At 44.8% G+C, this 26,897-nt stretch overlaps 1 protein-coding gene across 1 annotated transcript; it reads left to right on the top strand.

The window, feature by feature from the left end:
• Positions 1-979: 979 nt before the first annotated feature.
• Frrs1l (ferric chelate reductase 1 like) lies at positions 980-25,614 on the top strand. Its single transcript, XM_057790646.1, has 5 exons — positions 980-1,333; positions 13,214-13,298; positions 14,295-14,433; positions 19,957-20,203; positions 24,886-25,614. The coding sequence occupies exons 1-5, from the start codon at positions 1,096-1,098 to the stop codon at positions 25,056-25,058; spliced, it is 882 nt and encodes a 293-aa protein (XP_057646629.1). The 5' UTR covers positions 980-1,095; the 3' UTR covers positions 25,059-25,614.
• The last annotated feature ends 1,283 nt before the right edge of the window (positions 25,615-26,897 follow it).

A 26,897-nucleotide genomic window follows, 5' to 3' on the forward strand; every position in this document is an offset into this window, starting at 1 on the left:
TTTAGTATGCACTGAATCATGGGAATTATTGATCACTGATCATTCATTACCCAGGCAGTCTGAGTTCCAAGACTATATCTGAAATCAGTTTTTCTGCCTCAGTAGCAATTTCTTTACTTTAAATAATAATTTAAAAAAAAGAACCTGAAGAATCGGGTTTATATGCAGGTTCAGAAGTGGCAGCATGGAAGGGATAGTGTCCCGATTTCTTGCAGAAAACAATTTACCAGTTGTCGCCACCCCAACAAGGGTCGCCTTGAAGACAAGCCTGGGACCTTGGTATGTTAAGTGGGCAAATAAACGGCCAGGTAAATAACGCAAAGTGTAAGTGGTGCGAACGGATGTGAAGATGCGGAGAGTTCAGCAAACTTATCAGACATGATTGCGCTGCTTGACGTCTGCACACTTTGCTCCTGGGAAAAAATGATAAATCAGCTGCCTAATCTGAAAAGTTCAGGTATGCTCCAGTGCTCATGACTCTTGCCAAGCGCTTAGTTACACCTTCCTCGCTGTCTCTGATCTCTGGTTGGCTATCTGTATGGTAGTATTTTGTGATTTCCTCTTCCGTGATGAAATCACCGTCTCGAGAAATGTAGGGAGTCTAGTTAAGTGTTGTTTCCTTTGAACGAAAAGTTTCAGGAGCAAGGTGTTGGAGACAGTCATTCTAATAAGGTGTGGAAACTGGGTGCTGGGGGTTTGAGTGAAAGAGCAAATCGCGCTCTGTGTGTCTGGAATGGGGCCTAAAGAGACGCTGGCAAGTTCCCAGGTGGTGCTGATGTTGTAGGTCGGAGTGCCACTGTGAGAACCTAGAAACCAGAAGGTCAAATCTGCAAGGCGACTGGGCAGTGGGGAGAATAGGTGAAGGACTCAAGAAGGGACGCTAGGAGGGAGCGTCAGGAGAGGAGGGGGTGATGTTGAGAGGACTGGGGCAGGCTGCGGGGCTGGAGCGAGGATGCGCAGAGCGAGACAGGGAGGCGGCGGGTGCGGGCGCTCCGCGGCTGCGCGGCGCGTGCTGGCGGCGGCTCGGTCCCGGCCCGCGCCCGCGGCGCCCCCGCTGCGGCCGGAGCGGCCTGGCTGCGGGATCGGTGAGCAGCGATGGCGGGGCAGTCCCGGAAGCGCCCGGCCTGGGCGTCGCTGCTCCTGCGGCTGCTGCTGACTGGGATAGCTGCCTGCAACGCCAGCCCCGCGGACGACGGCGCGGGTCCCGGGGGCCGGGGACCCCGGGGACGCGCGCGAGGGGACGCGGGCGCTGACGAGGCAGTGCCACGCCACGACTCCTCTTACGGCACCTTCGCCGGCGAGTTCTACGACCTGCGCTACCTGTCGGAGGAGGGTGAGGCTACCGGAGGGTGAGGGGAGACCTGGGGGACCGAGGAGTGCAGGAGGTTCCGCAAGGATGTCAGTGGAGACAGATGTGCACTGCTGAGTCCAGGCTGGGGAGCCCGGTGCTCAGACCCCGCCTGCAGGAGGGAAGTCTGGAGGAGCTGTCAGCGTCTGCTCCCCTTTTTACACGTGGGGAGACTCAAGTCCTGGGAAGCTGTGGACAGGAGGTGCTAAGCCTATGCTTTCCCAGTTCTCAGCGTCTGGCCTCCTCCATCCTCCCTGCCACGGAGGAGGCGCCATCTGGCCTGGGGTACCGAGCCCAGCGCAGCAGGCAAGCAGCAGAAAACCCAACTTAAAGAGACCGGTTGCTCAGTTACCTCCCGGTCTGTCGGTCTCTATTGACCTAAATTTGCAGGTACTGGCGCCCCATCTTTCTGTTGGTCTCACTGCCTAGACACCAAAGCTGGGTCATAGCTCTCTCCTTAGTCCAACCCACATCTGCTGCCACCACACTTGTAGTCTCCTAGTGTGAGGCACCATTGTTGGGACCATCTGGGCCTAGAGACTGGGGTTTCTTAGCCAGTTTCCCTGTAGAGCTGTTTCAAAGAGCATAAAAGGCAAATCCGTTCTGATAAAAGGATTGGAAACTGGTCTCTTCCGCAGCGTCGAGGAGAGTTATTTTCCTTTACTTCTGCAAATAGGAGCCAAGAATCAAACCTAGGGGTTGAAATGAGGATATCTGTTCATGGGTGTATCTCCTAATTAGGTTCGGTTATATGCAGAATGCAAATGTTAATATCTTTGATAAGAGAGAATTCTCTCTCTCATATAAGGAAATCTAGAAATTCACAGTCCAGAACTGGTATGAATAGTCTCTGGTCTTGAAGGACCCTGGGGCCAGAACTTGTACTCAGGAGTAATTCTTAACTTGTAACTTCATGATCCCAAGTAACTGCTTGAACCCTGCTCATTGCCTTCACATTCCAGATGGCGAGAAAGACAATATGGGTTGGAAAATGCTGCCTCCTGCTTACTAAGGAAGCTACTCGGATAGAAGTCCCATCTACCAATTTTAGTTTCTCAGTCATGTAGTCACGCATAGTTGTGAAGTAGTCTGGGAAGGGCAACCTTTTAGCTAAAAAAGACAAACTATATCCACTTCAAAAATGTAATTATTATATTAAGGAAGGTGGAGAGAATGGATTAGGAAAATATATTTATTAGATAGAGACTATTGAAACCCCTTTCTCCCCCACACAAGTTTAGTGGCCTAGAGTCTGGCTGTTCAGGGGTTGGTGAGGCAGCTTGTTTCTAAGTTGTCACTCAGAGACCTATGTTCCTTCCATCTTGTGGCTCTGCTGTCCTTTAAGACCTTGTTCTCATTTATGTAATAGAAGATTGGTGGCTTTTAAGTCTTTGTTCAAGACTGAGGGAAGAGTCCTGGAGGGTTAGCTCAGTGGGTAAAGCACTTGCAACACAAACGTGCAGTACCTGAGTTCAGAGCGCCAGAACCCATATTAACACGAGGTATAGTAGCATATCTGTCTGTAATCCTAGTGCTCCTATGGGGAGATGGGAAATGGAGTCAAGGAAATCCTTGGAAGCTTGTGGGCCAATTGATGGAGCAGCAAACCAGAGACCCTTTCTCAAGGTGGAAGTAGAGGACCGATACCCAAGGTTATCCTCTGATCTCCATATGCACAGTGTGGCATATGCCCATACACACACACACACACACAAATAAAATACATACACACACAAATAAAATTGAAGTAAAGAAAATGAAAAGTTTAGGATAAGTAATTATCATTTGGAGGCTGCTTCTAATAGTCTTTGGCAATTACAAGCATAATTAAGTACTGACCTAGCTGCAAGGGAGGCCAAACAGCCCTGAACCCAGGAAGAAGGGGCAAATGGTGGAGAAACAAGTGAAACAGACTCTATCACTTGGGAAAGGATAAATATTCCTACACATGTCTTTCTGAAAACATACTGTGTACATAACCAGCCTATACTTCCAAATGACTTAAAGGCAGTGTGTGAGCTCCTGTATTCTCATTTAACTAGTGAAGAACAAGACAGGCTCCACTTGTATACCTGGGGAGAATGAACTGCCTGGTGTAGAATCTGGTTTTATGAAGTCTAGCATCAGTTGAACTGTAGCTACCAAGAGAAGCTTTACAGTCACTCCGAGAAGTAAGTTCCCAGCCCAGACCAACAGGAGGATATAAAACATTGGATTATGGGAAACTACTCCATTCTGGCCATTTTCCAAGGGAGAAAAGCAACAAGAAATGGAGTATTGCATTCGCGTTAGTCCTTCAGTGAAGCCCTTGTTCCCGTCTGCTGTCAGAGGGCCAGGATTAAGGACCGTGAGTCTGAGGATGGCGGTAGCTGCCTTCCCTTTGACCAGTAAGGAAAAGAGCCATTCATGGTTGCTTATCTTCCAAGCATAACAATCTCACCATTGGATAAACATGCGAATCAACGAACCACTCAGCAGTGAGTTCAAGACCAGATGTCCCTGTTATGGGAAAGAGCTGGACAGGAGGCAGGGGAGGACAGAAGGGTGGGCAGTGTGACATCTTTCCTCAGCCTGTGACCTTCTGTGTCAGTCAGGTGCTGTGTGTAAATATGTCGCTCGCTCTCTGTGAGCCTGAAAGCTCTTTTCAGCCGTCAATACATGCCTAGCTTTCTGTGGCCTCTGCGAACAAAGTCTGCCAAGAACATTTATTGGAGCTATCTTTCAAGTGTTTCTTTGTGTGAGTGTTTTCATATTTATATTCACATTCATGTGTGCAGAGGCCATAGGACAACCGTGGGTGCTGTTCTCAGACATCATCCACCTACCTGTTTATTTGTTTGTTTGTTTTGAGGCCGGGTCTCTCACTGGCCTGGAGTCGTCCAGCCCTGTGAGCCTGCCTCTGCCTCCTCAGCATGGGGTTATAAATGCATAAGCCCTGATTTTTCATGTGAGTTCTGGGGGTCAAACTCAAGTCCTTATGCTATTGTGGCAAGCATTTCACAGATGGTGTTGGCTCCCCGGCCCTCACTGTCTTTTAATAATTTTCTAAGGCACTTTACCTACGTTAGTTTCCATCTGGGCCGTGCTCCTGTGAGTTAGATACTACTGTTTGCCACACTTAAGAGTTAAGGGTAATGACTCACTTTTTTTTTTTTTTTTTTTTTTTTTATCTTGGCTAAACTCACAGAGCTAGAAAGGATGAGGGAACTGTTGGATCTGTGGGTGGAGTCTGTGGCGTAGGTCATGCCTGGTGTCCAGACCTGCCTGAGTGAAGGTCTGTGTTTGCAAGTGCTAGGAACGGACTCAGACCTGAAGGAATGGGGGTCTTTGAGAAGGTATTTGAGATGATGGGTTTCGGAGTTAGTTAGAAGTTGCAGGTTCTGAAGGGACAAAGTGCCACTGTGAAATCCTCTTTTGCCCTGGTGTAGGACTTGACAATCTGCCCCCCCCCTTCTCTGCATTTCTCCATTGTATGCCTCTGATCAGTAGAAGCGACAGTTCAGGCAGCCTCAGAAAGAGGTGGATGCTGTGGTTCTGAGGCGAAGCTGAATGGTGTGGCCAGTCAGTCTGTGGTTTAAACCTCATGGAATCAAGGGCCAAATGAATACCTGAAGGCTCTGATCCAACCAGTTCATTAGAAGCAATAAATAGCAAAGCAAAAGCCATTAGTCACTCGGTAGAGTGTGGCAAAGTGGGCTCAAGGGATTGCAGCAGAAGGACACACACTCCACAGAGTAGATGAGAATGGAAGCCGCAGAACCTCACAGAGCAACCAAGAGTGACCGGAGGAGGAGCTCCAAGATAAGGAGATTGCTCAGCACATGTGGGGCTGCGGATTCAGCCTCCAACAGTGCAAAAACAAACAGACAAATAAAGTGAGAAAACCAACTCCATATAGGAATAGCTTGACAGATAGAAATGATAAAATAGTAATTAGGAGAAGAAAAAGTTGCTGTAATTAGTCTCTCAAACAAAGTTACTAGACATGTCAGTGAAAAGCCTACTGGGAGGGATATACATATATAATGAAATATATATGAAATATATTATATAATATACAAATATATTATAATATATTTCATATTTCATATATATTGCATATTTGTGAAATATATGTATATATGAAAATAGCAAGTGGAGAAGTTGGACCTGTTCTGTATTGTTAGTGAGGATGTAAAATGTTACAGCTCTTTGAAAAATGACTTGGCATCTCCTTCAAAAGTAAAATGTAGAGTTACCATATAATGTAGCAATTATGTTCTAAGAGACTTGAAAGCATATCCACACAAAACCTGCTACACAGCTGCATGGCTTATAATAGTCCCAAATGGGGAACAACCCAAAAGCCTAGCAGTTGATGAGCAGATAAACAATATGGTCTGTCCTTACAATGGGGATGGTATTCTGTCCCAAAAAGGAATGAAGTTTTAATGCATGCCGCATGGTAGATGAACCTTGACAACATTATGCTAAACGAAAGAAACCAGACCCCAAAGGCCACAATGATTCCATTGACAGAAAGTATAGAGAGCAGGCAAATCCATAGGTGCAGAACATAAAGGATGCCAGGGGAGTGACTGCTGCCTGGCACTTGGTGTCTTCCTGGAGCCATGGAAATTTTCAGGCATTAGATAACAGTGAGGGTTGCATAACCCTGTGGAGGAGTAAAACGCACTCATTTGTGCGCCTTAAGATGGCAAGTTATATGGTAAGTCGGGGTGCAATAGCAATGGAGGCAGATAGAACCAGTTAATAAGAAGTTGGTTTCTCCAGTACTTGGAAGGCTGAGGCAGGAGGATTGCAAATTTGAAGTTGACATTGACTAAACAAAGGGGAAAAAAAAACAAAAGCAAACAAACAAGCAACACCTGACTGAAGACTTAGGAAGCCTGAATAAAAGCAATTGGGTCAAATGGGCTGGGTAGGATGGGGTGGGGTGGGATGGGGTGGGGTGGGGTAGGGTGGGATGGAGTGGGGTGGGATGGGGGGGTGGGGTAGGATGGGGTGGGATGGGATGGGGGGTGGGGTAGGATGGGGTGGTGTGGGGTGGAATGTGTGGGATGGGGTAGGATGGGGTGGGGTGGGATAGGATTGGGTGGGGTGGGGTAGGATTGGGTGGGGTGGAGTGACTCAGCCGGTAAAGTGCTTGCCCAGAAACTGGAGCAAGCTGACCCGCCAGCCTGGGTTCAGTGAGAGAGCCTGCCTCAATACACAAAGTAGAGACTGTCCAGGGAGACACAAGATGTCGGCCTTTGGCCCCTCATGCATTTGCATGTGTGCCTGCAGACATGTGAACATGCATTCACACACACGCATGCACAACACACACCACATAAGGAAAAAAGAAAAGAAGAAAGAAGTCAAGTCAACTGAAAACAAATCTTCCCACTAAGAAGCTCCGGGTTCTGTGAGAGGGGGCGCACACTCTAAACATATACACATTTAAAATGTGTGGGTAGGGCTGGAGAGGTGGCTCAGCAGTTAAGAGCACTGACTGCTCTTCCAGAGAGCCTGAGTTCAATTCCCAGCACCCACATGGTGGCTCACAGCTCTGTTAACTCCAGACCTAGGAGCATGCACATGGTCTACAGACACACATGGACACATGGGGACAGAACATTTGTGTGTTAATTTTAAATTTAATCACTATAGTGTTTGTATGTGTGCATGATTGGGGTATTGTGCAAATATGAGTGCCACGGTGTGGAAGTCGATATCCTCTTTCTACCTTTACATGGGTTATAAGGATCAAACTCGGGTTGTACAAAAAAGCACCTTTACTCATTGTGCCGAACATAGTTCAGGGGAAGAAAAGAAGAAACAAGCCCTACTCGTTCGATATGACAATGTAGCTTTATTAGTGTGCCAGACAGACAGACGAGAAAGAGGTGTTGCAGCTGAATTCTGACCATGTACATAAACATATATTGCCCATACAAATACATTGGAAGAAATAAAAAATGATGTTTTAGGCAAAGGTGAGTCTTAAGGAAGTTGAAGTAATAACAAAATCTGACAGAATGTAATTGAAGATGAAATGGGAAGGACAGATATTGTCACTCACTGACAAGAGAAATACTAAATTAGGAACCCAGCAAGTAAGTTTCCAGAGTTGAGGCTGTGGCTCAGGGGTAGAGTGCTTGCTTACTCAGCATGAGTGAGACTCTGGGTTCATTACTCAGTACTATAAAAATAACCATTGAGATGTATGTATGTGTAATATATATACATATATAATGTCTAACATATATCTATAATAAACACATGCATGATCCAAATACATAAATCAGTATATGTTACTATGTTAATTATATAATATACATATAATAATAATAGATATTAGTGAATAACTTAAATATGTACATAAATAAATGTCAAAACGAAATGTATTATTTAAAATCAGTATACTACCCTTAACATTATAAATCAAATATTATCAGTAAAAGATAAATATTGTTTAAGTTGTATAAATAATATTAGACAAATGGGTATATAATCAAATACGGAACCATACTCTTTTTGAAGACTCAGAAAGATCCTCAAAAATTTCTTGTGAATTAAATTATAGCAAATTGATGAATTACAAGGAACCTACATCGTATTGAGAACTTATGCTGGAGAGGATGTGGGATAAAGGGAACACTCTTTCATTGCTGGTGAGAGTGCAAACTTGTACAGTTGCTTTGGAAATCATTATGGTGATTTCTCAGAAAATTAGGAAACAACCTTCCTAAAGATCAAGCAATACCACTTTTGGGTATATATCCAAAGAATGCTCAATTGTACCACAAGGACATGTGCTCAACTATGTTCGTAGCAGCATTATTTATAATAGCCAGAACCTGGAAACAACCTAAATGCCCTTCGACTGAAGAATGGATAAGGAAAATGTACATTTACACAATGAAGTACTACACAGCAGAAAAAAATAACGACATCTTGAAATTTTCGGGCAAATGAATGGATCTAGAAAATATCAAATTGAGTGAGATAAATTAGACCCAGAAAGACAATTATCATATGTACTCACTCATAAGGGGTTTTTAGACATAAAACAAACAAAAAAAAAGCCTACAAATCCCAAATCCCAGAGAACCTAGACAACAAGAAGAACCCTAAGAGAGACATATGTGGATATAATCTACCTGGAAGTAGAAAAGACAAGATCTCCTGAGTAAATTGGGAACGAGGGGATCACAGGAGAGGATAGGAAGGGAGGAAAGAAGGGAATGGAGAAAAATACAGAGCTCAATAAAAACAGTTTAAAAAAAAACAAGAATAAAGCCACAACAAACATTAAAAAACAAAAATAAAATAAAAACAAAGAATCTACATCATATGCATAGATGTCTTCTGATTATGCTAAGATGAAATTTGGAGCTAGCAAGAACACAGAGAAGGGTTACTGGGACTACCAATCAGTGGAAGAGTGCTCACCTGCCCGGCAAAGCTCTCCATTTGATCCCCAGCCCTTAGAAAAGAAAGAAAGATAAAAGGATCATGGGTGATAATACCAATTTAAAAATCATTGACAAAAGGTCTAAAGAGGGAACCGTAAGGGGAATTATGATAGCCTTCAATTGAACTATCAAAACGTTGTATGTCAAAATATTGGCATTAGAGCTGGTGAGATGTCACACCAGGTAAAGACGCCTGCCACTGAGCTGGACAACCCAAGTTTGATGCCCAGAACTGATTCCCAGAAGTTGTCCTCTGACCTCCACAGGCGCATGGTGGCCTGTGTGTGTTCATGTACCTATTTAAGGCATGCTATGACGTGGTTCTAAAGAATGTCCACAGGGCTTGTGCAGCAGCTATTACCACAGTCATATTTAGGACTCTCTGGTCACCCTGAAAAGAAGCCATGCTTTCCTAGAGTCAATAGCACACAGATGTTTCATGGTTTCCTTCTCAGCTCTCGGCAACCATGAAGCCTTCTGTCTCAATATTTGTCTACTGTGGACATTTCCTGTGCAGAGGATGATCCATTACCTGGCCTTTATCATTTTATTTTTAACTTTACTTAGCTGAACTTCTTAGAAAATCTTTTAGAAGATTAGAATAGCTTAGGAACCCAAAGTCCTTCCTCACCAGCAACAGTGAGCCAGAGAATGTAAAGAAAAACAAGATAACAGCTCAAAGTAGCGACAGAACTCTACGATATCTGGTCTTATCTACAGAGAGGAAAAAATTGAACTATTAAGGGATATAAAGAATGTGAATAAAAAGCTAAGCCATGATCTTAGAAGAATAACCTGGTATTATGAATAGACCAATTCTCCATCCACAGAATTTATCTCAGATGGAAGACAATTCCAGACAGGAGTCTGGTACAATTCTGGAAGGGAACTTCAAACATGACTTCTGTGTTTGTAAGGAAGAATGAAGTCCCATGAATTGAGGAGATAGTTTTCTTTGCTAGATAATTAAGATACATTACAAAGTGAAATAATTAAAGTAACACAGTTATTTTACAAACAAATCAACAGAAAATCTAGAATAGACCAGTTTCGTGAAAGAACTGGTGACTTGGAAAAGAGTTGTCATAAATTACTAGAGAAAGAATGAGTTCTTTCACAAATTATATTGAGAAAAAAATTGATTCAACTTAGGTAGAGCTGGGCGTGATGGCGCATACCCTTGATCTCAACTCTCTGGAGGTAGAAACAGGTAGATCTTTCTGAGTTCCAAGCCAGATGGATCTATATAAAGAGTTTCAGGTCAGCTGGGTACACATAGTGAGACTCTGCCTTACAAAATAAAGCAAAAAGAAACCCAAACAAATCAATATGTGCAGAAAAATACAATTGATTTCTTACCTCACATTAGATAATGAGTAAATTCCCAGTGGATCAAAGCTCTCGCTGTGCTATTGATACAGTACTACAGCATTAGTAGGTAAAAAGAGAGAAATGGCTCGGGCTAGTGGGGTAGAAAATGATCCCAGGAGGGCCCGAAAAGCACCAGGTGGTGGCACACACCTTTAATCTCAGTACCTGAGAGGCAAAGGCAGGCAGATAGCTGTAAATTCAAGACCAGCCTGGTCTATGTTGTTTCAGGACAGTAAGGGCTACACATAGAAATCCTGTCTCAAAAAACAATAACAAAATGAGAGAGAGAGAACTTCATTGAAGTTAAATATTTGGATCTAAAAAAAAAAGGTATCGTAGAAAAAGCAAACAAGTAAATAGAAAAAAATTGGTGAGAAGATGGTAGGAAAAATAGCAACATCTGGGACCAACAATTTTATGAAACATATGAAACGTTCTGTGAATTCCAAATAATAAAAGAAACAGAGGTTACAGAAATAGACATCACAGAAGCAGGAACCCAAGGGCTTGCTTTATACAGATATAAAGAGACATTTGTGTCTATCAGTGCTTAGGGAAATCCAAATTAAAATAATAATGATATCATGTCGAGTTGGGATGTGGAGAAACTGGGGCAGTCAATCATGAGGTGCCCGGGGACTGCAAGACCACGGTGTTCAGAATAGTAATCCGCTCAAACTCTGCACAGTTAGAGAGGCTGTCTGGCCTTGCCTCTCCTGGGTTACACAATAAAAATGTCCTATATAGAAACTCAGAGCCAACATGGGTAAAGACGTTTGTGTTTTCACAGTTGGAGAAGGTAAGCCTGTGGAAGTGTGTCATTTGCTTTTCTGTGACCACGGTGACCAGAAGAAGCTCAAGGGTGGGAAGATTAATAAGCTTTATGGTTTTGATCTATCATGGGCCGTAGACCTGGTTGGGCGTCTCTACTCATGGCATCTTGAGTGGCAGAGTCGGCTCCTATCACAGTGAACCCAGCAGTAGAGGAGGGAGGGTTCTTCAGAGACCTGTTCCTGGTGACCTCCTTCTGCCATTGAGGCCTCACTTCCTTAAAGGTTCCACAGCCTCCAAAAACAGTGCCACCAGCAGGGACCAAGGGTTCAACAACAACAGCAACAAAAAAGAACCAGTGGGGGCATTCAAATTCAAGCCACAGCAGGAGGCAATTTACAGTCCCAATCTGGGAGAGCATTTAAGCCAATGTATCACATGTATCTTAGCGCAAACTCAGGTGCTCTCTAAGAGATTCCTGATGAGTAAAGACACACCTACTACTACAAGTCCAAGATCCTAGAGCAGTGGCTCTCGCCCTTCCTAGTGTTGGGACCCCTTAATACAGTTCCTCGCATTGTGGTGACCTTAACCATAAAAACCTATATAACCCAGTGGTAAAATGTTCACCAAAACTGTTAATTTCATCCACAAAACTGGGGCAGGGGGAGGGGTGTGTTTAAATGAATGTGTAAGCACAGCTCACAGAACACAAGTCTTATTTGGTTTTATTTTAGGACATATGAAATGATAGGAAATCAGTGTTAGTGAAGGCGTTAGCCAACCTCATGAACTAGTTCAGAACATTTGCATAAACTCGGTTCTAAAATGTGCTTTTATTTGCTGTCTAGAAACCCGTTTTTCCTTTAAAAACAAAAAAACAAAAACAAAAAGACAGCCGGGCGGTGGTGGTGCACTCCCTTAATCCCAGCACTCCACCTGCGAGGCAGAGGCAGGTGGATCTCTGTGAGTTCGAGGTCCACAGAGCAAGTTCCAGGACAGCCAGGGCTGTTGCAGAGAAACCCTGACTCCAACCCCTCCGCGCCCCCATACACAGAAAGAGATCAAAAGAAGAAGATGCAGAACTTGAGTCAGAAGTAACGTTGAACGATTGCTACCGCTAGAATCTTAGTGACATGTAAAGAAATAGCTGTTGCATTCCTTGGTGAACAGTCTGTGGAAAAAATAGCCTTGGAACGTCTGTGACACTCAATGGTGAGGGTGTAAGTGAAGACGCTTACTATGATCTGTAGCACTGATAAGCTGCTTGATCAATAAATACAAAGAAAAAGAAGCCTATCCAAGGCAGGATGCGGTCAATAGTGGTGAAAATAATGTAGGTTTTAGCACAATATCAGATCAAACGAGAGGCAAAGCATCTGACCCGGTTACTTAGGGGCGATAAAAAGGGAGCTGGTATTTGATCTGGTGCTCAAACTCTGTGATAGCAGAGATGGACAGACCTGTGCAGGAAAGCACACTCCGGAAACGTTTGTGAAAAGCATAAGGCTAGTTTAACTATATAAAACTTTATTGAACACAAGCACTACAAATAAAAAGACATGGTGTACACTGCCTAGGCATATCTGTGGAAGCCTGCATTTCACCACCGACGATCATTTATTCGGTGTCCAGTGTCAAACACCCTGCTGGACAGAGAACACAGGATGAGACACGTATGGTTCCTGCATATGTGGAGTGAACAGCCTAGGTGAAAGAGATTTCCCCTATAAGGTGGAGGGCTCCGCGGCCTTACTCTCTAACGGTGCCTAAATGCATTAGGGTGTAAGTAATCTCAGAGGGACCATGCTTGAAACTATGTGTGGGGTTTAGCACATGGGTAAGTGGCGGTCCAGAGAGATGAAATAGAAACATCCATTCTGTGTATGAGTGGAATCGCCCAAGTGCCTGGGCCTTTGTCGACTCTCTCCCTTCCAGAGCGTGTGCATGTATAAAAGTTGAGGTTTCCTAACTCCTAGGGGGCAATGAGAAGCCAGTGGTTGTGTAGAATGAGGTCCCCACCCAAGGTCCCTGGTTGTTTGCTTGAAAATGAAGTAAGAACACACTCATTCCCAGAGCCCTAAGGTGAAGTCCGAAGGACTCCCGCAGGTAGGGGAGATATTCCGACTTTATCAAAGACCTTCGTTAAGTTCCTAAGGGTTGCTAACACCGATGATAGAAAATCGCCAATGCAGTTTTTAGAATTCTTACTGTAAAGACTGTTTCTGGATCTTTATGACCCCAGTTTATTTTCACCGCCCAGGCTATCCTTTCCCCACTGCTCCTCCTGTGGACCCGTTTGCCAAAATCAAAGTGGAAGACTGCGGAAGAACTAAAGGATGCTTTAGGTAGGTACAGCTGCGACTGATAACTAGGGCTCAGAAATGGACTGACTTCTCAACCTTCATGCATTACTTTGTGGGCACATCGGTCTGTCCCCCTTGTAATTTCAGCAGGGTTATAGAGAACTCAGATAAGAAACCCAGTGTTCAGGGGCTTTGATTGTTTGTTGATACAGGGTCTTGCTGGCCTTGAATTCTGGATAATCTCCTCACAGTTCCTCCATAATGTTGGCATTAAAAGTATGCACCACCATGCTTGGCTAGTGTTCAGTTTGGGCATTTCCTTCTTTAAAGACGCTGTCGTAGTCATTTTCTGTCACCATGATAAAGACATAGCCAGAAAGGCTTATATCACAGTCCACCATTGGGAGAAGCCAGTGCAGGAACTCAATCAAGCAAGGCAGGAACCTGGAGGCAGGAACTGAAGCAGAGGCCATGGAGGAGTACTGTTCACTTGCTTATTTGGCCTGCGTGCTCTCTCTCTCTCTCTCTCTCTCTCTCTCTCTCTCTCTCTCTCTCTCCCTCTCTCTCCCTCTCTCTCCCTTTCATTTTGGTTTTTTGAGATAGGGTTTCTCTGTGAAACATACTGGCTCTCCTGGAACTCACTCTGCAGACCAGGCTGGTCTTGAACTCACAGAGATCCACCTGCCGCTGCCTCCCTAGTCCTGGGATTAAAGGCGTGCGCCACCACCACCTGGTGAGAAAAACCAGACAAATTTTTAACTTGAAAAATAGACCCAGTTGAAGTCCTGTTGCAGGCACTGACTTCATCATGCGACCTGGTTGAGCCCGTTTCCTTCTTTGGACTTCAGTTAACATGTGAAGTAGAGCGGTTCCTACCCATGGTACCTCCTGAGGAGTCTGCGTTTCTGAGATCCTGGGGAGCAACAATCGAATGGCGTCAATAGCATGGCTCAGCGGCCTTGGGGTGCACAGTAGGTGCCCTCTTTTCTCATTTGGATTGCGCAGAAGCAATAATGTCTCTTTTGGCATATGCTCCAGGTACGGCAAGCCCGGCTGTAACGCAGAGACCTGTGACTACTTCCTTAGCTACCGGATGATAGGGGCTGATGTGGAGTTTGAGCTGAGCGCAGACACGGATGGCTGGGTAGCAGTTGGATTCTCTTCAGACAAAAAGATGGTAAGGCATAAATCATGACAGAAGCTGCCTTTTCTCTTCACTGTTCTTCTTTAGGTTTTGGAAGCAAATGTATTAATCAAAGAAGTAGAAGCATTGTGCTATTCACAACTCTCTAACTGCAAGTTTGAAAAACTCAGAGGTTGGAAAGATGGTTCAGTAGGTAAAACCACATACTGCTCTTGCAGAGAGAGGACCGGGGTTCGGCTCCCAGCACCTCCATCAAGCAGTTCACAACTGCTTGTAACTTCAGGATCGGATGCCCCCGGCCTCTGTGGGTACCTCCACGCAGTGCACATCGTGTATATGACATATCCACTAATGCGGGCACACACATGTAAATGTACACATAAATAAGAATAAGTAAATCTATTTTTTTAATTCAAACAAACTTTTGAATTTGTTTGGAAAGATTGGTTGTTAGAATACAGGGTGCTTGTGCTCCCCGTAGTGATCAGCTCTGTCCACGCTATGCTGCAAACTACATATCCTGTGCCGATTGTTTTATGTCTCTTGCTCACACAAGTGTGGACTGGCTGGGGCTCAGCTTGTTTTCTGTGGGCTCAGCTGGGCGTGGTTGTCATCCAGGAACTGGGTTTGACTTCCTGTGTGTGCTCCAGTCAGTCTGGAAGGGGCGGCCACCAAGGCTCTCTTCATAGCAGAGGCAGCAGTGAAGAACCATTGTAAGAGAGCCAAGTGTTCTTCATTTATAAACACACACTCAACACAGAACACTTCTGTGACCTGATATTTCTCACTCCTCTACCCCATCACACACACACACACACACTCACGCACACACTCATACATGCATGCACCAGGCAAGTCTCCAATGGACACAAGGTTGCATCCTCTACCTTCGTCAGTTCTAACACAATCTATGTGGAGAGTGTCAGATGTTACAAAGTGAGGATTTAGTTCAAGACTGCTCCCTTGTCGATGGCAATTTTGAGTCCCAGGTTGTAACCTAACAAACTGACTATACACATCAGAGTTCCTGTGACTTCCTTTTGAGTTTCATTCATTCGCCAGAACTTGGGCGAACACTCTCATTGTGTTCATCAGCTCTACATTACATTAGCTCATTTTCCAAAGTCTTTAATGGCTGAGGATGTAGCTCAGCTTGCTTAGCATGCACATGTCCCTGCATTCCATCACCTAACGCAGCCATCCACTGAGCAAATAAGCAAAACCAAACAGATAAACAGACAGATAGATGCTCATCAGCAACAACCCAAGGTTTATTCTGGCTCTGACTTCAGAGATTTCCATCCGTGGATACTTGGCCCCATTGCTTGGGTCCGGACTAAGATAGTTGGTTGTGATAGAAAGTCTGTGGGGTGAGGAAACCTTCTAACCTTGAATGGGAGAGGGACCAGAATCCCAATGTCTGCTTCCAAGAGCACGCCACCTACTACCTAACTTACTTCTGTTAGGCCCCATCCCTCGCGTTTCCCACTCCTCTCCATAGTGCCATAGGCTGGGAGCAACCTTTAACACAGAGGCCTTTGGGACACATTTGAGATCCAAATTCCAGCACCAGTTTATAGTATGGATGCTAAAACAAAGTAAATGAACAGCCAAATGCAAGAGATATGTAGAGAAGGCGTGGGGGAGTGAGGGAGGAGCTACCATGCCTACTGAGGGTGTCTCATCCTCCAAGCTCCTCTCAGTAATTAGCAGTCAGGAAGATCATTCAAACTCTCTGTGTGTCTTTATATGTCTGTGCATGTGTGTGTGCATGCACACATGGATGCATGTGTGTCTGTCCACCTCTGTCTCTCCATCTCTGTCTCTCTCTTTGTCTCTGTATGTAGCTGTACATGTGGACATGCGTGTGTGTTCACTTGAGCGTGGCGTTCAAAGACAGTCTCGGGTGTTTGCTCAGCCGACTGCCACCGTTTATCTGAGTTGGTCTCTCCCTGACCTGGGGCTTCAGCAAGTAGACGAGGCTGTCTGGCCAGTGAGCTCAAGGATCCGCCTATCTCTGCGTCCGTCTCATCACTGCTGGGATTACAGATATGCTCAACCACACTTGCCTTTTTACATGGGGTAGAGAAATCCAAACTCAGGACTGCAAGGCAAGCATTTTACCAACTGTGTCAAGTCCCCAGCACTTCTTTTGGAGTTTTAAGAAGATTTTTTTGAAAATTGTGAGTGTGTGTGTGTGTGTATAAGAGAGAGAGAGAGAGACTGAGACAGAGAGAGAGAGAGACAGAGACAGAGAAAGAGAAAGAGAGAGAGTTGTGCAGTGTAGCTGTTGGAAACCAAACCCAGGCCCCCTCAACAGCAGCAAGTTCTCTTAGCCTCTGAGCCACCTCTCCAGCACCCTCTTTGGAGGTTTTATAAAGGCCTCGTTATGTAGATATATTGGTTTAATCATTGCTCATGACTGATAATTCAACCTAGACACTGTGGGTTGGAGCTGAAATTCTCAATTCTCCAATGACATTTGGTCCTCCTTCTGGAGACCAACTCCAGTCTGAAGCTGTCTAGGGTGCCCTAGCCGCCAGCTGTGAGCACACACAAGACGGTCTTTGCGCTAGAAGGCTTGAAGGCATTTCAGGAACTGGGGCAGAGACCAAATAGGATTTCTTATGATCACAGCACTGTAGCCAGAGGTATAGTCCAGACCTCTGCTCAGGTCATATCTACCAACATCCTCTTGCCCCAGGTGTGTCACACAGCCGGTCCCAGAATGAAACGGCAAGAAGGAAGCGCACTCCCCCTACTGGGAGGCCCTGCAGCGATGCACACATCCCACTATTCTATCACCACCACTACTGTTACTGGGGAGCGAAGGCTCAAGACCAACAGATTTCATCTTCCACAGTGTCTCTTAGCCAGAAAATGCCTGGACATCAGAAAGAACAGTGGCGACAAGAGGAATGGGCTCCAGCAGCCCAGGCAGTGGTCAGCTTCTCACCTCTGTCTCCTGTCAGCTCTGCTATATTCTGATACCTGGTTCCTCTGGAGCCAGGTAACTAGGTGGGGCCCTTTCCCAAACTGCCAACCTTCCTTAAACCCGGACCTTTGCATATGCTGTCTTGGTTCTTTAGAGCAGGGGTCCTTGGCCTTCTTAGTGCTGAGACCGTTTAATACAGTTCCTCAAGTGTGGTGACCCCAAGCCATAACATTATTTCATTGCTACTTCATAATGGTAATTTAGCTACTGCTAATAATAGTAATGTAAATTTCTGCTCTGTGACCCCTCGGCCCATTGATTGAGAACCACTTCTCTTCATCTGTCCAACCTTGAGGCATGAGCAGGGGGTACTAAAGGCAAGAGAAGATGGAGGAGACCCAGACCAGGGCAGCAGCAGTGACCATAGTAAGGAAGGCGCCATCTAGAGTGTTTGGAAAGCATAACATCCCTCGGGGATGAAAAAATTGCTCAATGATTCAGAGTGCTTGCTGCTCTTCCAGAGGACCTGAATTTGGTTCCCAGCACCCATGTCAGGTGGCTAATAACCTCCTTTAACTCTAGCTCCAGGGGATTTGATGCCCCTTCTGTCCTCCATAGGTATCTGCTTGCACATGGCATATCACACACACACTCACACACACACACAATATTAATAGACTAACCCCCTGAAACTAAGCCTTTGGCACCAGCACCCCCCCGACATACGAGCTGTCCGCACTGTACACAATAGGACTATTTTTTCATGGATGCCAGGGAGGCAAAGCCTGAAGTCCCTAAATGTCGCCACCTCAGGATGTGGAGTGGCTGCATCTTCTCCCTGTCATGGCTTCATTGGGTTTTCCCTCCCTAGGGTGTGAAGCAAAGGAGCAGCTCCTGAGATCAGCCTGTGATTCTTCTGGTGGCTAGGGCACGGGGCTGTTCTGAGGGCCTTGCAGGCCAACCCCAAGCTCTGGCCTGTGAATCAACCCAATAAAGGAGAAAACAGGAAAAGGAAGAAGAAAAAGAACATGAACTCAAGACCATAGTGAGACTGCATAGTGAGCCCTGTCTGAAAACAAGGAAGGGAGGAAGGAGGAAGGGAAGAGTGGGTTGATTTAGGGCTCAGGTAACAGAGGCAGACTAGGGAGCCTTTCAAATGTCACGATAGTTCTTATAAAGAAGCCCCTCCTTTCCTCTCTCCTCTCTCCACTGAAGCATGGATTAAATTTAAAAACAAAAACTCAGTGATGTATAATAAGAGCAATGTGTATTCCCTCTTTAATAACCTTGAATTTTTATGGAATGGTTTTCAAATGAGGTTTAATTTTTTTTTAATGGCAACTTTGGGTTCCAGTCTAAATGGCATGCCTCACAGGCTCCGCTCCAGACGGTGCCTCCCCCGCCATTCATAGCCTCCACCAAACAGTACGGTCAGCCGGACTTTAATATTTGTAACTTGTTCTAAAGGAAAAAAATTAAACCTCCAAGTAAGCTACAGAGATAGTTCCCCAAAGTCTTCTCTCTCACCCCATCTCTGTCTCCATTTCTCGTCTCAGATGTATCAGCTGTTAGCTTTTTTTCATAGCAGTGTGTTCTGGAAATGCACGCTTCTGACCATTTTCTGGTGAATAATTCAGTGGCATCAATCACAATCGCTGCTGCCAAGTCACCACTGTTTCCTGGTTCCAGAGCATTTTCTCAAGCAGCATTTTGTTGTCTGTGTGTTCTTCTCTCCCAGTGCTGCTTCCCCTGCTGGTTAACTCCTTTATGATTCATATTTTCTGGAAACTTCAAGGGCATATAACAGATACCTTTTAACCCTAAATATTTAAGAGGTTTTTCTTCAAATCAAGGACCCTGTCTTTCCTTACATGGTTTACTCATTAAAGTCAGAGAGTTGGCGATCCATAGGCTAGTCCTGTCAGATACATTGTTTCCAAATGTCATTGGTCAGTAAGATCCTGCCTAGGAACATCATTGCATTTAGTGGTCACGTGACACCGGCCTTCTTCACTTTGTAGCAGCTTCTGGTGCTTTTAAATTATTGAACGGATTAGTTAAATACTTTGGGAAGTTTTCCGTGACTGAACTTTTGTTTGGCTGTTTTGCTAGGATGAGCTTCAGGGTGGATCTGCCTGGCGGGACTCCTCAGACTACTTTGTGTGGTCTTCTACAGACATGCATCCCCGAGCTGTCGCAGCAGGAAGGCCCAGATGTCAGCCATCGATGCTGGCTTTGTTCACTGATTTAGGACTCTTTTTTTTTTTTTAAAAAAAAAAAAAAGGATTTTTAAAAACCTCACGTATTTATTTATTTGTGAGGGAGGTATGCATGCCATGGTGCGTTTGTGGAGTTCAGAGGACAACTTGCAGGAGCTGGTTCTCTCCTTCTACCAGATGGGTCCCAGAGGTCGAACTCAGGCCATTCTACTTGGTGGCAAGCACCTTGCCTCTACTGGCTGAGCTACCTCACTGTCCTGGTTTAAGGGTTTTTAATGGTTTTTCTAAATAAGTTGTATGATACTTCTAATTACAGAGGCTATAGGATGAATACTTCTCAGTGAAACCGTTTGCAGAAGGCAGACATTGAACTTTTTTCTTCTCAACCTTTCTCTCTGCTAGGGCGGTGATGATGTCATGGCCTGCGTCCATGATGACAATGGCAGAGTCCGCATCCAGCACTTCTACAATGTGGGACAGTGGGCAAAGGAGGTCCAGAGAAATCCTGCCAGAGACGAGGAAGGGGTTTTCGAGAACAATCGTGTCACCTGCAGGTTCAAGCGTCCCGTGAACGTTCCCAGAGACGAAACGATCGTGGATCTACACTTGAGTTGGTATTACCTGTTCGCTTGGGGTCCGGCGATTCAGGGTAAGAGCCTCCCTTTTAGCCTCTGCCTTGAACGCCAGTCACCGCCGTGCGCATGCGCGCTGTTAGTGGAGTCACACGGCAGGGGCACGAGCGTCACAGCACTCGGTCGGCTTTAGGAGGAAAAGGGAATAGGAGTCCTTCCTTCAGAAGGTTCTAAAGACCTGACAGTGCGGGGGGCCGCCTGACACAGTGCACACACGCACAGCTAGAGCGTGTGAGACCACGTAGGGTGAGGGTGTGCTTCATGAAGCAACCACACCTCTGCAGGGGAGCGCAGATGTTTGCTTTCGCTCCTGACCCCTTCCTGCAGAGGTCTAGGTAGCATCACCCTCGTGCTTACAGAGAACGAGAAACTTGCTCATGGCAGACAACTAATTTATATTAACAACAAACTCAATTCTGGGTCTTTCAGAGCCTAAAGTCAGTGAAGTCTTTTACCCATCATCGTTTTTAATGAGAAAATACTGAAGAGGCAAGGGTCTCTAGAGCTTGACAGTAAGCATTCATTCTTACTTTATTCCCATGGTCACAAATCAATCAAAATACCCTATATTTTAACCCACTAATCCTCAAATATTAAGATACATAATGACCCCCAAGTATATTGGTAAATGAAGTCATCGGCCATTAGAGGTGGGGGGGTCAAGAGTCCATATTTTTAACAAATGCCCTGATGATGCTGGGCTGTGGATGATGTCACTTCCTGTGGCAAAGTTCTCCAGTAGTTTCCTATCGCAGACCCAAGGGCAATTACAAGAGACCTTCTAGAGGCTGCGTGAGTCAGGTGTCCTTGTGAGCCTTCTCCACGGTCACCGGGCCTAGTGGCCTCACCAAGAGTGGAGGTATGTTTGTTTTGCAATCCTGTGGAGAGAACTCATTCTCTTACTCTGGCTGCTAGGAATTTTACCTTTCCTCCTTGCTTTTTCTTTTTCTTTGAGTCAGGTGTCTACTATGCTGCTCAGGCTAGAGCAAGCCTCCCATTTCCGCCTCCTGAGTGGCTAGGGTTACCGATGTATGCCACCGTACCCTGCTCAACATCTGTTTTTTTATTTTTTAAAAATAATTTATTTGAATTTATTTCATGTGCATTGGTGTGAAGGTGTCATCCCCTAAAACTGGAGTTAACAGACAGCTGTGAGCTGCCATGTGGATGCTGGGAATCGAACCCTGGTGCTCTGGAAGAACAACCAATGCTCTCAACCACCAACATCTGTTTTAACTGTGTCTTCAACAGCTTTGTGTTGCTTTAGCTGAGCTGCCTCCTCCCCCAGATTTCTTTCCATTGATTTAGAGAGTACACAATCCTCTCTTCTCCTTCTCTTCTCTTCTCACCCGTTGCCTGCTGGGAAAAGAGTCGGGTGCCTCCAGATTGGTGGCACCTTTCCGTTTTCCGGTTTCCCAGAGTAACCCCACTGGATCTGCAATGGTACCTTCAAGTCCCTTTAGTATCCTGGGAAATAAATAATAATCTAGCTCTGAGAGATGAATTCATTTCAAACGATAAGATTGGAATCTGAAAATGTGTGGTTTTAGTACTGCTTCTCCCCCTTGGTAGTAGCTGTGTAACCTGTTAGCTAAAATCTGAATTTCATTTCCTTATACCTAAAGTGGGGGCAATAATAATACCTGCTTTCTAAGGTTATAGCTAGTGGGTGAAAATAATTATGTGAAATTGCTTTCGCAGATTGAAAAATACTGTATAGTAGTCCCGCTTCATCTGTTAGAGATGGTTACTGGGACTTAAGTGTCTACTTGAAACTCCACATTTACCCCTATACATAATGTATAAATTAGAATTGAGTATGCAGTGTACAGTGATGCTAACAATAATAACAGATAATAATAATATACTAATAAAGCAGTCATAACAGAACGTAGTCATATTAATGTCATATAAAATGCAATCTTTTTCAAAATATCTTGCTACCCCATACTACCTTTTTGAACTGCAGCTGACTGTGGTCATTGAAAGCAAAGAGAGGCACCTTGGGTAATGGGGACTTTCACACTTTCAGAAGGTTGTCTTCTTGGAGTCTAACATCCGAGATGGTGGAGGGTTTCATATTCATCTGGCTTTGCCTGATAAGCTCCTCCAGGTTCCTCTTCTCATTGTTTTCAGGAAAACCGAGTCCTCCCACCCCGTGTGCTGGCCTGGGTACTGCTTGTTTTTCAGGAGTTCCTCTAACATCTCTTCAGTCCTAGTCTTGTCTCTTAGCATAAACTTTGGGCTAAGACCTAAAGGACTAGAGATTCTATTTCCCTCAAGAAAACCATGAACTGGAGGTGCGTGGCATAGCCCAAGAGGCCAGGCAAGGGCCAGAGAGTAAGGTGTGGTGAGCACAGACCCCGTGGAGAAGAGGATCTCCCTGCCAGCTGGAAGACTTTGTATAGCAGGCAGGAACTGCAGCTGATTCTCCCTATGCTGGGTCTGGTGGAGCTTCCTGAAAGACCGTAAAGCCCCCAACTCAGTGCAAACCCGACCTGTTGATGCAGCCTCTAATTTCAGCTCCTCTGGAGGCCGAGGAGGAAAGATCACAAGTTCAAGGCTTGTTTGGGTTACAGGGTGAGGGAGTTCAAGGCCAGCCTGGCAAGTTTTGTGAGATCCTATCTCAAAGTAAAGAGTAAAAGAAAGTTGGCAAGCTGGGCCTATAGCTCTGTGGTAGATATTGCCGAGCATGTTTATGGACCTGCGTTCAATCTTTAGTATTGTACGACGAAAACAAACACTCCAAAAAAACCCTAACTGAGCTCCAGTCCTAGGGCAGTCTTTGCATTGACCCATCATGCCTGTTTCCCTAAGCCAGCTTTAATATTTTTTTTTCCAGGAAGTCAGTCATGCCTAATCAACTTTACCTCATTAAGCATTTAATTTTTTTTTTTTTTAAGAAAAAGAAAACTTGCTGGGCATCGTGGCACTCCCTATTAATCCCAGCACTCAGGAGTCAGTAGCAGGTAGATCTCTGTGAGTCTGAGGACAGCCAGGGCTACACAGAGAAACGCTGTGTTGAAAAAAAACACACACACACAAAAAAAGGAAACTCTTGGTTTAAGCAGTTCTCTTGCCTTAGCCTTGCTGGAAGTGGCAACTACAGATGTGTTACAGATGTGCACCATAGCACTTAGCGTGGAAGAAATGGCTTATTACCATTTGTTTTTATCATTTTATTTCTTCAGTGATGAGGATTAAACCTGAGGTCCTCGGATGCGAGGCGAACTCTCCGCTGCTGATCTTGTCATCGGTCCTTAAGCATTTCACACAGGACTTCCTTTGTTGTTCTGGAGGCCACGTTGAGAAAAGTTCCATCCAAAGACCTATTGTTACCTTAGCCATTCTCTTTTCCAAACTATTCTCCCCCACACTTCTAAAAAATCACTGACATCCAGCATGCCAATTTCTTTTGGCTAGGGAAGTCTCTCCTTTTTGCCTCTCCTGTCCTCTCCTCTCCCCTGCCCTGCCCTGCCATCCCCTCCCCTGTGATATATTAGTGTGAGTGTACAGATGTTTGATTAGAGGTCAGAGTAAGATATCAAGTTTGTTTTCCTTTATTACTCTTTGCCTTTTTTAAAAAATTGAGACAGGGTCTCTTCACATAGTCCTAGCTGTCCTGGAACTCACTATGATCCCCCTACCTCTTGAATGCTAGGATTGAAGTGCCCCGCTCACCTTATTTCTTGATATAGAGTCTCTCACTGAACTGGAACCAGCCTTTTGGGCTATGCTGGGCTGCTGACCACTCTCCCTGTCTTTGATGGCCCAGTGCTCAGGTTATGCACACACACACACACACACACATACACACACAGCTATGCCTGGCTTTTCACATGGGTGTTAAAGACTCAACTTGAAGGCTTCATGTCCTCCTGCTTGTAGCATAAACACTCTTACCTTCTGAGCCATCTCCTGAGCCAAAGGCTGGCTAGCTCTTAATAGTGCACAATGAAAGAGGGCTCTTCCATTTGTATGGGAGACTTTGGTCTGGACTAGAGTTCCTGATTCATATCAACGAGATTTGGGGCTGTGGAGGTAGCTCAGTGATAGAGCATTTGCTTAGCATGCATGAAACCCTGGATTCACTGCTCCGCCAAAGATTTGAGGAGGCAGAATTAGTAAAATTTGCTGCTTGTATTAAAAATAGAGTCTTTTTCCCCCCCTGAGATTGGAGAGGTTACTCAGTGATTAAGATCACACCCTATTCTTGTAGAGGTCACAAGTTCAGTTCCTAGTATTCATTATCAGGTGACTTATAACCACCTGTAACTTCATCTCTAGGAGATCCAGCATCCTGTTTTAGCCCCTGCACATGCGCACAATTAAAATTAAAATTATTCTTTTAAAAAATTTAAAGATTTTACATTATCTGCTATTGAGGAGCTTAAATTTGTTAGAGGCAAATAGAAATTCATATAGTTTGTGCAAATATAAATATTAAAACTGGCAGCCACAGAACAGAGAGAAAGATTTGGGAGCAGATTCATAAGAACCATCTTTGGGAGTAAGGATAAGTGATTTCTGTGTTCTCTGTGATCTGAGCAATTGCAGAGAATGCTGATGATGACTTTAGTGTATGATTCCACATCTTAAGCACGGTGTATGTGTTCAGCAGTGAAAGCCCATCTGTAGTGTCTCTGTCTTTAACTCTGTGCTGCGTTTAATTGGCCCTCACTCTGCTTCTGTGTTAAAGGCTCCATCACCAGGCACGACATAGACTCCCCACCGACTTCAGAGCGCGTTGTCAGTATTTACAAATACGAGGACATTTTCATGCCGTCGGCTGCCTACCAGACCTTCTCTTCTCCGTTTTGTTTGCTTCTCATTGTCGCCCTGACCTTCTACTTGCTGATGGGAACCCCTTAGCCACAGCTGCAAGGCCGACAGACTAGGTGGAGCGGCAAGCCTTCAGTATCGCCCGTACTATTCTAGCTTCCGTTACTTAAAAACAAGTCATGATTTCAACATTTTTGGGGGAATAAAAAAGAACAAGTTTTTCTCCTAGTCAAACAGGATTGTCAAGGCAACCCTGCTTTCGGGAAGTATTTAAACCGTTTGTGAACACTTCAAATATGTTTTCTATTTGAGCTTTACAGTGTCTGTGCATTTTGGTAAAACTGAGTCATCATACTGATTGGGATTTAAACCCAGACAAAGGCTGCCTTTTGGTGGCCTGCATGTTTCACAGCCTTGGCTAGCGTGATCAGCTGACACAACGGGGAGATAAAGACCTGGATGTGGGCCGGGCGGTGGTGGCGCACGCCTTTAATCCCAGCACTTGGGAGGCAGAGGCAGGCGGATCTCTGTGAGTTCGAGACCAGCCTGGTCTACAAGAGCTAGTTCCAGGACAGGCTCCAAAACCACAGAGAAACCCTGTCTCGAAAAACCAAAAAAAAAAAAAAAAAAAAAAAAAAAAAAAAAAAAAAAAGACCTGGATGTGGAAAGAGTGTCTCCCAACAGTCTTTATTTCGAGCGGTACTGCACGAGAGGGTTACTTGGCATGTTGCAGTGGAGAACTTCACAGGATGTCACAAGTGCATCAGCAGCCTCTCGAGAACATTTCCGTGGAGGCTAAATGCTTTTAGATAGTCACACAGTGGACGGGGCGTATGGGAGAGATTATAGTGATAAGCAGTGGTTTGTATTTGTCTAAAGTATCTTCCCAATTAGCAAGTAGTTATGAGAAAACAGTTTTATATTGCTGTTAGGAAAGATGAAAAAAAACTGTGAATATTCCTGAAGATATAAAATTACCTTAATGATAAAAACAGCGGAATTCTCAGCAATTAGAATTTGCTTTCTTCTGCTACTGTGTTCAACCAACTAAGGTGTTCCTGGGTGGCTCTAGCCAATGGTGGTGTTCAAGTCGGCATCCATTAAGAATAATTAAATATGTATTAGGATAGACAAGTCATCCTAAGGAAAACACACATCATTTTTAAAGACTGTAGACACCAGGAACAAAAATGGGGGGAGGGACCCTAAAGTAAATTCACCAAGAGTATACATTAAAAATGTTCAATTTTATGTTTTCTTTTTTGAAAAGAGCCAGATACTCTCTAAATACCTATGCTGGCATCCTACCTAGAGGAGAGTAACTGTGGGCACTTACACGTGGGCCATTGCCACCGTGGCTTTCCAGAATTCTCTGATTTGTTCCCATTGCTTCCAGGTTGGCTCTAACTCTATAGTTGAGTGACACCGGACGATGGTTTCTAAGTCCCAAGTTCATGTCAGAGGTGAACGTCTGCCTGTGGGGAGAATGTTCAGATTCTTCTGAACTGGTGCCAAAATAAAGTATGTATTACTACTTCGCGACACTGCCCACACCCAGTTTCAAACTCAAGGTTCAAGTTGGTGGCTTCACCTGACGACAGCTGCCTCTTTGCTAAGCCCTCTGATCCTGGTCAAGCTTGGCACAAGCATGGCAGGTATATCAGTTTCTCAGGGTTAGTAGTTGGTTTAGGAGTGAGGGTTGGGAGTATATAGAAACGCCTGTGTTGTAAATAAGAAGCCCAATATTTTTATATCCCTTATGTGTATAGTAGCTGATGTATAAGTCACGGAGCTAATGGAGACTTCAGTTAGTAGTGGGAGCAAGTGGCGCTTCCCTTCCACTTCTGCTTCAAATCAAGTAACTGTTTCATAGTCTTTCGATTTTAGTGACTAGCTTTGTGAATTTTCGCTTGGAACTTTGAGAGTTAT

Source organism: Chionomys nivalis, chromosome 16, assembly GCF_950005125.1.
Source record: "Chionomys nivalis chromosome 16, mChiNiv1.1, whole genome shotgun sequence".
Classification (NCBI taxonomy): domain Eukaryota; kingdom Metazoa; phylum Chordata; class Mammalia; order Rodentia; family Cricetidae; genus Chionomys; species Chionomys nivalis.

What these genes read in the sequence shown, in the direction of transcription:
- Frrs1l (XM_057790646.1), top strand. Translation starts at nt 1,096, where the DNA reads ATGGCGGGGCAGTCCCGGAAGCGCCCGGCCTGGGCGTCGCTGCTCCTG. An exon ending in AGAACTAAAGGATGCTTTAG is followed by an intron (nt 13,299 to 14,294) that starts GTAGGTACAGCT and finishes CATATGCTCCAG; the next exon opens with GTACGGCAAGCCCGGCTGTA. An exon ending in TCTCTTCAGACAAAAAGATG is followed by an intron (nt 14,434 to 19,956) that starts GTAAGGCATAAA and finishes TCTCTCTGCTAG; the next exon opens with GGCGGTGATGATGTCATGGC.